Source organism: Rhea pennata, chromosome Z (assembly GCF_028389875.1).
Source record: "Rhea pennata isolate bPtePen1 chromosome Z, bPtePen1.pri, whole genome shotgun sequence".
In the NCBI taxonomy this organism is placed as follows: Eukaryota; Metazoa; Chordata; class Aves; order Rheiformes; family Rheidae; genus Rhea; species Rhea pennata.
The window spans coordinates 11,705,859-11,717,924 of record NC_084702.1 but is presented as its reverse complement, the minus strand read 5'-3'; the positions used below and the strand labels follow the sequence as shown (position 1 = coordinate 11,717,924).

The window sequence follows — 12,066 nt, the reverse complement described above, 5'->3', positions numbered from 1 at the left end:
GGCAATTTCACTGCACATTTTAAGTTACCTACTTTTATGTGCAATATTTAATTTCTAACTTTGCTGTAATTAACAAAAAACGTCATTAGTGGCTACTATAAGCTTTCTTGTATATGGGACCCCTGAGAATCCACTTTTTGAGATTTGTTATTTCGGTAGTTCTGACTCAATGAGTAGGTTAGGTAAGATCTCTTGATTAATAAAAAATAAATTACAGAATGAATTACAGAATCATAGAATCAGTATAAAACAGAAATGAAATAGTGTGAAATAGATCTATTCCCAGTGACCTCTGCTACTTTATATGGCCTATTCATTATACCTTGAGATACTACATACCAAAGTAGAATGCAGGTTTCTGAAAATGATCTGACACTTAATCATGACCAAGAGCAGTAAATTTCAAGTCAGAAGATGAGGATGACAAAAGCTGCATTTTTAAAGCAATATTCAAATGAATGCAAGTCCCATCTAATTGTTTAAGCACTGGCGTTCATAGGAGAGATGTCTTTTCTCAGAACTACATCCAGGCATATACAAAAACATGAGTGTGGGGAACCTGGATGGAATGCCACTGTTGTCTGCTCTTTATAACCCCTATAAAACAGCTCCTTGGCGTAACTCTGCAGAATTGGTTGACAGACAAATGCTGTAGGGAAAAGCTAGACAAGTTTTCTTCTGGAGCTCTTTATTCCAAAACTAGACAGTGAAATCATGCTCTGCTAGGAGTGAGAGATTCTAGGCAAAGTTACAGGAAGAAATACAAATTGCAGCCTCATCTCTAGGGAGTCACAGTTGGACACAATGCTCTGAAGGCACAGGATAAGAGTCCCTTGAGATACGGAGCCTCAACTATACGGCATGCAGAAACTTTGTCCTCAAATAAAACATCAATGGACAGTTCTCATGGCATAAGCTATCACCATTCCATGGACTTAATGGGAGTCATGTCACAGTTCATATCTCTCGCAGATCAAACCTGAGATAAGGACTGTTAGGTAAGTTCTCTCAGATTGCCTCAGCTCACAGGGTGTGGATCTGAAATTTGTCTCCACATGATTCAATTTCCCCGTCATAGTATACTAACTTACTCAAATAATTTAGCTAGAAAAATCTTAAAGCTAGTGTTGTTTATAGATAAAATATTGGCCTTTTTCCCTTGCCTTTCAGCATTAGAGTCAGACTTTTCAATTTCAGAAAATTTTCAAATGCATCATACATTTTATTCATACTAAATAAAAAAGAGGAAACACTCCACTGACGTGAAAGTTTTTTCAGAAATAACTCACAGGGTAGTTTTTGTCCAGAATTTACACAGCATCATTAAAGCTACGGCACAGAGTTTTATCGGCCTGTTTTCTTATGAAACTACATTTACTGAGATCAAATTACATGGGAACACCCAAGAAAAGTTAATACAGCTCTGGTAAAAATCAAGACTGACAAGTCTTTGCAGTATGCAAGCTGGCAATGAAGTTTTCATTTGTTTTTGTATTATAGCTATAACAGCTAACTTAGCTGCATGAAATATTGAACTGCTGTGGGGAAAAAATAAAAAAAGATTGTTAATATTCCAGCTGCTACTTATTGTCACTACAATTTTTTAAAAAAATTAGTTACCAGGTAGGCTACTATGAAAACAAGATATATTTAAAATCAGTTTCTACAACTGACAGCATTATAACACATAATACAGCTTTAACAGAAGATTGTGCAAGGGACAATAATCTGCAATTCAAGACTACCACTGAATGTCTGAGAAGCCAAAATATGAAAAAACACAACATGACTCTTGCTGAGTGAATGGTCTTATTCTGGAGCTACAATCCTTTCTATTTAAAAAGACAAACAGTCTAGGTAAGTGTTTTAAGTAATAAAACCTGGCCAATACATTTATAAAATACAACTCTTTTTTATGGGGCTGGTATTTGAATAGCCACATATTCATCATTTGGAAATTGAAAGAATCAAAAAATGAAGCAATTTGCTGAATCTCACTGTTTGAGATAAGATGTAAGAGGGTATTGTTTGAGTATGCCATTTCTCACTCCCAAAGATCCAAAAGCCTTCAAAAAAATGTGTCTAAACCGCAGCCCTCATGGGCAGCCAGTGGCAGAGCAAAATGTAACAAACCAGCTGATACTCAGTACAATTTCAGTTTTATGAGATAAAATAATCTGAAGATGACAGATGTCAGTTTAATATTCTTAGTAACACAAATGTGGATAGTTTGGGTTTTTCATTGAGTTGATTTAATATCTTTATAAACTTTCAGCAATAAAACAGTAAAAGACCAATCTATGAGAGAGAATGCATCTTTGCTGTCATGAACTGTCAGGAACAAAAATCTCTGCTCCTCCTGCTGGAGCTGCATCCATCTCCACCTGCACCTAGACAAGAAGTTAAAATTACCTCTCTGGAACAGGGTACTTTGGACACAGCTTGGCAGCCCTTGGGTCTGTAGTGTACTCTGATGGTTGTAGTTCATAACTGCACAGAGTAGATCCTGTTGAGAGAAAAAAAAAGTGATAGAAAAATTAAAAATTTCTACTCTTTGCAAATCATACTAAAATTTGTATCAGTCCTGATTTATAGATGATTTTATTTTTTTATTATTATTATTTTGCAGAGGTATACCATAGTTAGTCCTCTAATGGGACACTGAATTAAGTCCAACATATGTTCCACTGTAACAGAACAACACTTTGCATCTAGCATTGGGTCTTTTTCCTCCGACATTCAAGTTTAAACGGAAAAGGCTAATTCACAATCTAGTTTGAGAAAGGAGAACAGTTCTGGGCACTATATCCTTTGAAGTCCCCCCTCCTTCCTACTCTGCCAAGCTTGTTCCTGATTTAGTTTAGTGCTTCAAAATTACATAAAACAGCATTCAGTATAAAAAATATATTTTTTCACATTATATAACCACAGTCTATACTTTTCAGAAAGAGAATAAAGACAGACTGCTGAGGTTGGACAGTTGTTTGAAGAATAATAAACACAGTTGTGTATATTTGCACTGCATGTCCAGATTTTTTGACAAAACACGATGCTACTACGAAGTTCTTTAATGTGTACATCTTAAAGTAGATACCCAAACTTCTGGATGAAACGTAGGTATAAACAACTGCAGAATTTTATGGAGGGGCAGCAGTAGAAGAAAAAGTTTCTGTTTATCATTACTTAAAAAGACAAGGAGAAAGGAAGGCTGCACATATTTGTTTATTTTGCTTTGAATATAGGCAAAAAAGAGCAACTTTAAAGGCAATTAAAATAAGAGTTCTTACAGTAAGAAGCGTGGTGGGGGCAGGACTGTGCATGGACAACTGCATACAGATTCACGGTACAGTTTTTGTCATTTTGTCATTCAACATTACAAGTGTTTATGAATGCACTCTAAATATCTTACGCAGAGGCCCACTCAACCAATAAATCAAAAAGAAAGGGCTGATCTGCAAAAAGCCGTACTCTTTTGACTGTTAAGAGTTCTGGCAGAAAGCAAAAAGCAGTGGGGTTTGCTACTGCCTGGCAAGGAACCTGGACTCTTCATGCAGACATACATATGAAGGGCTTTCAGTTGAATCCCTGCCTGCAAAGGTAAGCCAAGCAGTGCTGAATATTAGATCTTGATTTCAACAGAGCTTACAAGCCACTCAAGTAGGACTCACCAATTAAGGCAACCTAACAAACCCTGGGCTGTGGAGAGAACTGGAAGACTTGCCAGGTTATTCTGAAAACCAACCATACACTCTGTCCAGTCATGCAAGGGAGCCTGTCCTGCAAGCCTCTACCTACCACTAGCATCTTTTGCTTGTGAATGGCTATTGTTCAACTCACACAGTATACCTCTCCTGACTCCCAGCAATTGTAAAAATACTTTCATGGAGCTTGTTGGACAAGGGACATTAACCACTGTGCATCAGAAAGAATGACCTGTTCAATAACTGAACTCAAGTCCATGAGCTTTATACGTCCTTTTATCCTACATATCTGGCTTAAGAAATTTCTACCTGTGTACCTGAAATACTTAATTCTTTGTATTTTGAAAAACTTCTGATTTCGATGGTTGAGTTTCACAACCTAATGATGTTGATGTAAAAACAGTATTTGTTACTCAAGCACTCAGTTTCTTAACAAAACAGTCCCTGTGTGCCAATAAATAAAATCATGACTTTTTTAAGGAAAGAGTGGGGGTCATGGATTGCTTTGCCAAACCTTCCAGTTCATGCTAGTTATTCTGCATTAGTAGAAAACATCTTAGCACAGCAGTCTTACTTTGGCTATTTGAGTCTACAAGTCAGTAAGGGCTTGAAGAAAATTTCCAGTTATCTACATTGCTGAGACAATTTACTTACCAAAGATACTACTATTATTCCTAAATCATTTTAATTCCCAAATGTTCCAAAAATATTATAGGTAGAATCCAGTGAACAAATTGAAAAGTTAAACTCCATTGCCTACTATAGATGTGTCCATATTTCTTCCAGGGAAATCACTAGGCAAAGATAAACTGTCCTCTAGAGAATGGATCTGAGATCCCAGCATGTTATAGCCTTGAAGAAAATTACTACTGGAGCAACAGTTATCAGGCCAGTAATGAGCACAGAGAGTTTACTGGTCACACAGTACATAAAGATGCCAGAAAAACATCAGGACCAAGATGAAGGGAGCTTAAGGTGATTACGGCTTGCCATTCCGTATGCTGTACTCTCTGAGCGTACAGGATCTCTGATAATTTCTCTTTTCATTTAAAAGCGAAGCTCTGCACAGTAAATAGAATATGCTATGCTAATTTAAGGTAAACTTACTAGAAATAATCTGAGTGCTCAAAGCTTCAGCACAGCATTCTTTCTTGTATTTACTTTGTTATAAACACATTCTGCTACATCACTATCACTAACAATATAAAAGTTTACAGATTTAGAAATGATAGACTTCATTACGTTATCTGCTCAAAGAATCAGCCCACAGAGGAAAACAGAAACATAATACTGCCTGAGTCATAGCGGTAGAAAGTACATCAGCAGTCTTGGATTCCACTCTGAGTGGCACAGCAGTGTGTATCCACCTCTCTCTGTTCTTCACACGAACTGAAAAAGGCACTTCTGTATCTAAAAACAGGAGTTGAAGATTTAACCAGAAAAATATAAGTATACAGGGATATTTGGGTTACAGAATAATCAGTTTTAGCTGTGCACCGCTTAAATTAGATATGGTTCCAAGCAGCAAAGCATAACCTTGCTCAGAGGCACATGGTAAAGCACACCTTGACACACTAGAAGCCATGGCTTTATTAAAATCATTTTTATGTGATCTTATACGTATGGTCTCACCATTAGGAAACTGACCTTGAATAAACATGCATTGTGAAAATATGTGATGCAGCCAATTTCCTCTAAAAGACAGTACAATACAGTAGAGATTATAGCTGGAAAAAAACTCAGTATCTTATTCTACCTTAAGCATTCTCTCTTTCACAAACAATATCTTACTAGTCCATTGATAAATTAAGTCCTCTAGCAGTTTTCAAACTCTAGGTAATGAGGGCTAGACAGTGTGTAAAAATGCTAACAAGTGTGAGACTGTTTAAAGCATAACTATTGGCCTCTGTACTCACAGCCCAATGCTGTTTCCCCTTGGGTTCTAGGCATTTTATAAGGAAGTTTCACCAATCAAAACATAGTTAACATTGTGAATTCATGACTCTCACATAATTGTGCTTAACTGTGCTTAACTAGCCTATAGCTAGCTAACTAGCTAATACAGCTAGAAGTATTGACAGCTGGATATTGATAAAGTTTGAGTTCACTGATATTCAGGAAGGGCAAGACTCTTAATATTTATGAGTCTGAAATTCTTGCCATCTTTGACTTTCTTCACTCCAGTACTTGTCTTGCAGTTGAAATGTATCTGCTCTAAACTGCTAATCTAACTTACATTTCAGGTCCAGAGCACCAAACCATGAGACAATTTGGTATACTACTACATAGTTGATTAGCATATTATGGGCAATGACATGCAGAGGAAAAAGACGGTTTAAGACACCGTCTCACAGATTTGCAGGGAATTCTGTTGCAAATTCAACAGCCACAGAACTAGAGAACAGGTAGGATGCCAAGCAGTGCTTCCACAGGAGAAGATAAACTACCATCCATTGCTGACTTCTGCCAGTAATAAAAGCAGAGAAGAATAGTGTTTCATGACCTTAGTAAAAGCGTGCCTAGTGGCAGTAGTAAGACGACCTTTCCTTCACGAACTCATGGAAGTGCAAAATGGCTCAGACCATCATAAAAAGAAATATGCTGAACAGGCTATTTGTTCTTTGTCTCCTAGATCTGACAACTGTAATAATATACTATCAACAACTACGGGAAATAATTCTACTCAGAACACAAGCGCTAAGAATATGTAAAATTTAAACTTCTTATGACACGTTCTTACTTGCATATGGGTTTTTAGAACAATGAAAACTCTACAGAAACAGACAATTGACATTTGATGCTTCATTCAGAAACAAAGTAGCATTTAGGTGTGCAGAAATTACCATGAGACCAGTAAACTAGCTGGAAAACAGGAATTTCACTTCTTGGCCACAGATACGAATACAGTCTGAGGCAGAAGCTAATGTGGAAGCATCAGAGGACTGTACAAACACAGCTACACATTATAGCTACTACATTTACAAATCATGCATTTACTGATAAAAGGAATAGAAGTAGAAGACCAAACAAGAATAGAACTTTAATCTAAAACATGGCCCCTACCAGAAATTAGAAAAACAGTGATGTCTTGAGATGAGCAAGGTGGCACAGCACAGATCACCTTGTGGTCAGGACTCCTCAGGTTAATATGACAGATTTGCTCTCAGTCAATAAAGCGGCCACCATTCTGCACGACTTTCCATCGGTGCCTTTCAGAAACAACAGTGTGTTTGAAAGGGAGGAATGTAGTGATTTTATATGTACAAACTTTCCTGAACTCCTAGTTGTTGCAGAGGGACACACCACCACTACTTTAAAAGACCAAGAAGCAGACTTTAAGAGCAATTAAAGTTTATTTTCCTGTATAACCATGAGACTGAAATTAAAGGAGTTATCCTTTTTATCCTCTTCTCTCTCCCTTGATCTTAGCAGCAGCACCGAAACCTGAAAACAAACACTAACTTACTCAGCATTCCTCCAATCATATTTTTCGCTGCGCTAAATAAAATCGGCTATTCTGGAATCAAATTGAAAGTCATCTAGCCCAGTAAAAATATTTCTTTTTCTAGGTCTTTAGCTTTCTGCTACCTAAAGTTCAAGGATATCCTGAACTAAAAAGTACTAACATCATATTAAAAATCCAAACACTTACTTTAGGATTTCATTTTTTCGGTATCTAAAATATCCTCATGGCAATGAGTTTTTTAAATTAATCATTACTTGTTTGAAAAAGTCTGTCTCTTTGGTACCCAATAATTTCATTTTTGCCCTCTAGTTTCTTGTCACCAGTTAAGAGATCAGAGAACAGTACTTTATCTCTTCTAGACTATTCCTCCTTTCAAACATTGTACTATCCCTTGTAGCTTTCTCTTTTTTCCAAGCAAAGGAAGCATTAGCCTTTTCTTGTGATCATCCCTGTCTGCTATCTCAGTATACATATTTTTATAAACTCTGATGCAGGAACCAGAGCATAGTCTTGATGTTGTCAGCATAATATGAGTTTATACAAAATAATAAAGTCCTTGTTCTGCTCTCTGTTCTTCACAGTCATAAACATTACACTTCGGACAACACTGAGCATTGACCTGATCCCTCCACTACCGCCAGCAGCGTCAAGATCTCCTTCCCAAGCAGGAATAACCAGTTTACAGCCAAAATACAGGCTGTTTTCTTCTTCATTCCACAGGCATTTCTTCACATTTGACATTGTAATTATGCCATCATTGAAATCAATTTTTTATTCCAGTAGCAATAGTCAATTTTTTTTTCTAGCAGCAACAGTAGCAAATCTGTTGTCTAACTATTCCTCCCCCTTTTCAAATAGTTTATTAATGTATTCAATAACACAATAGTAGTATAGACTACTGAAGGACTCCAAAGACTCACTTTCTGTTGTAAAAGCTGACCACCTATTCTGACTAAGGGTCATTTTTAATACAACACAATACTGAAAGGCAGTTCTAGTAACAAGGCAAAGTAACAATGGATCCCCTATGACTCAAACTAGGTAGAATGTACATTTAATCAAGGCACACAAAAAAATGCCACTCAAAAACAACACATTTTCTGAAGAGTCAGTGGTGCAAAAACACTTTCTCCATAATGTTCTTCTAACTAATATGATATAGTTAGCTTCAGGAGAATTATGGGCAGAGAATTAAGTTTTAACTGGCATACTTCCACAAAAAATGGCAAGAGAGCAAAAAAAAAAAAAAAAAAAAAAAAAAAGTCAAAAATTGGCAGCTTTTGATTACCACACCTGAAGATTACATTGTACTTTGGACAAAACAATCCTTTGTTTTCCATAGCACAGAGAGATGACCTACTGTGACTTAGCCAGCTTGATTTCCTCTATTCATTTCTCTCAGGTCAGCCTCAGTAGCAGATTTAAAAAAAGCTTTAACCTCAGGCTCTAAGTTCACCTGGACCTCTGCTAAGTCTCTGCTACAGAACTCTGACAGCTGAGGTGTCTAACAACACACTTTAAATTAGGAATTTTAGTTTAGCTTCCTAAAGTGGCATCTAGTCATCCACAGAATAGAGAGACAGGAATATTAGTTACTATTAGTTACTATAAAGACCTATCTAGTATAATAGCTATTGAAAGCAACATATCTCAAAAGTTATGGCCATCTGTTTAATGTTTCTTTTTAATAATCACACTTGATTCATTTGGCACAGTCATACATGAATTATTTCTTTAGTAGTTTTTAAAAATGCTTTGGCAAGACTCTGAAATGGTCATGGCTATGTTTCCTGGCCATTAAGTTTGGAAGCATTAACTAGCTTTCTGGAAAGAATAGTTTTCTATCAAATTATTCAATATGCACCATTTTGTGCCAAGACCAACCAAAACACTGAATTCTAAGTACTCCTTGTTTTAAGCATCCTACCAGGTGACAGCACCTCGGGGGGAACAGCAGCAGCCAGTTTGCAACATACAATTCTCAGTTGGGTCCAAATCATAGTTCTACAAATTCAGGTAGTAACAAAGCATAGTTGTATGTGAATAACATTAGAAAATGTTCTCCATCAATGCTGTACATCTCTGCATCAACTCCAGAACATTCCTATGCTTTTCGACTTTTATCTTTGTTAAAGCTGAAGATCTCATAAGTCAATCGCCCAGCTTTTTCTTTTCCATTTATCTCTTTCTGTAAGAAGTCCAAGCCAGTTCCCAGTCTTCTATGTGTGAATCATTCTAATTACATTAAAGTTACAGACTTTGTTTTCCTCTGATCAACAAAGCTTTGTGAGGGACAGAGCTCTTTCCTTAGGTGAAACAGTACTGTAAATGCAAGACCTCACCATGGGGAAGTGGGAGAGTAACAAGGAAGTGAAATTATTGTTCTGAAATGCTGCAGCATTAAGTCACCAAATCAGCTCCTTTTTCCAAAAGATAGTGGAATAGGAAGTGTTATCATTACTGAAACAGAAAGCCACAAGGCTGCTTTGTCATGAGATGTTCTTCAGGCTTCAGGCAGTTACTTCCTCTACCCTGACTGCTTATTTATGATGTTGCATACAGACAAACACTACTAGCTGGACTGTAAAACAAGAGCTCTGTCACAATTGCTCTGAACCCTGAAGCTTAACAGTTCTGCCATCTCGTGTATGTATAGGCAATCAATTGCCTATCTGGCTTTAGGAAAGATATCATAAATGCTAAACCAGCTGGATGATTGTATTGGTATTAAACAAATCACTAACTAAAATAGTACTGTTGCATTATATTTTACCATTACGTTTTTTGATAAAGACGTTTATATAAAATGCTTTATTTGAACTCATGATTCCATCTCTCAACAGACTGAAACAGCACAGGATGTGCTCCTGAACAGTAATTTAGGAAGGAACTCCAAGGTGTATAGAGAGTAAGGAGACTTCAAGAACGGAATCCGAGTCAGATGAACATAGCTAATATTCACATACACATGCAAGAATTTGAGCAGACCCTTTTCCAGCATAATTGCTATTTTCAGAATGTAGATAGGAAAGGTTAAAGCTTTCAGAAAGGCTCAGCAGAGCAAAATTAAGTTGCCTGCATACTATACCTCTGCATTAAAAAAAAAAGTTATAAAATCCCAAAGTTCAGCACTGATTATACAAAGATAGTTATCATAAAAAAAAAAAGAACTCATCTCACTTGTCTTCCCTCTTACAATTTTAAAATTCTCATCATATAACAGCAGAGAAATTGGCTTGTAACTGATTTGCGTACAGTTGTGTTCAAGTTCTCAGGTTTCCTTTTTAGTTTTCTTACGGTAGGGTTTTAACATTCTAAGATCACTTGAAACAGACTGTCAAACAGAAAAATACTACATGTTAAGGTGTATTTTTAATTAATTTGAAGACAAATCCATTAACCAAGTTACCTTGTAACTCTCAGAACAGTCATTCTGTTTACTGAGTACTATAATTTTGATAGTTTACTGTTCTTGCTGAACAGTAAAACTGAATCACACTTTAAATTTCGCTACATAGCTGCAACCTGTGTTGCTGTAACATTTATGGTATTTAATATCTAAGCTGTTCATTTGCTACACACTATCACTTTCGAATCTGTACAGGTTGGTAAGCATTGAAACAGAAGCATAACCATGAGGATGACAGTGTGGTTCAGACTTGTATAGTTCTAGTCTTGGACAGTGTTCATCCACAATAAGAAGGCTCAGTTTAATGCTCTCTCTCTCTTTTTTTTTTTTTTTTTTTTTTTTTTTTTTTTTTTAACAAGTCTAAGGTCACAGAATGAAAATTAGACTAGAATTTGTGAATGATTCTACTCATTGATTCTAATCAATGATTCTACTCACACCTATAACAGCAGGTTTCACACCTTAGTTCATTCTGCAAGCCAAAACTATCAGCTTTAACAGCAATTAAAAAAAATCAGGAAGGTTTATTGTAAAATATAAAATGCTAGCAGAGAAACAGTTAGAATGAAGGATCATGACAAGATTTAGCACATTTTAGGAAAAGTGTGGCTTTGGGTGTATTTTATAAGATAGGTATGCTGAAAATACTTCAGGGACAGTTAGTAAGAGATTTGACTTACAAACACAGAAACAATGTTTGTGGAAAAACAAAGCTTACATGGTTGCATTTCATTATTTCTAGAGGTACTCAAAAAACTCCACTACTGACTACTTTGATTTCACAAAAGTACATAATTGGTCTGCATTAGATAAGAACAATACAGCAAACATGTTTAAGGGGGAAAGTATAAAACCATATTCCAATACTGACTGGTTTCATTTGTGGGCTTATATTTGACAACAATGCCTAATCACATGAGGAAGTTATTATCCTCAGTACACCCATTGTACCATGTTGGCACAATTGAGAAGCTGCACTCACAAGTAAATATTTTGCTTTAATTCCTCATTATACTTCAGTCAGTTCAGTTCCCTGGCTCTGTCTGCCACATGTCCAGATGTGCTACCACAATACAAGGGCAGAAACATTTCAACTAGTTTTGCTATCGTGAGAAATGCTCACATAATCAATGCCTGAACTGAAATCAACATTTCACTGGCTTTCTACAAGAAGTAAACAGTTCACTGCTTTCAATTAGATCACCTAGACTGACTCACCATTAGATAATACCTTGCAAAGAAACCTTTCCACAGTATTCAAAGAGATCATGCAGGAGAACTTAAGATAAAACTCCTCCCATTTGAATAGCTGAATAACACAAATTTCTTCAACTCATTTAAAGTTTTTATATTTACCTTCTTTTGAAAGGACTAAAAATTGATCACTTTTCATGCATTCATGCATTTTATTCCATATAACACTCAAACATGGATTATGATCACTGGAAAGAAACAATATTGATCCTGGTGATAAGGTGTTTCATTTGGTA

At 36.3% G+C, this 12,066-nt stretch overlaps 1 protein-coding gene across 2 annotated transcripts in view; it reads right to left on the bottom strand.

Moving 5' to 3' along the window:
- SLC44A1 (solute carrier family 44 member 1) overlaps positions 1 to 12,066 on the bottom strand; it is a 67,678-nt gene that overhangs the window by 26,950 nt on the left and 28,662 nt on the right. For both annotated transcript variants that reach the window (XM_062599536.1, XM_062599535.1), the window contains exon 5: positions 2,413 to 2,506. In XM_062599536.1, coding sequence (XP_062455520.1) covers positions 2,413 to 2,506 — 94 coding nt within the window. The remainder of the gene's footprint in view (positions 1 to 2,412; positions 2,507 to 12,066) is intronic.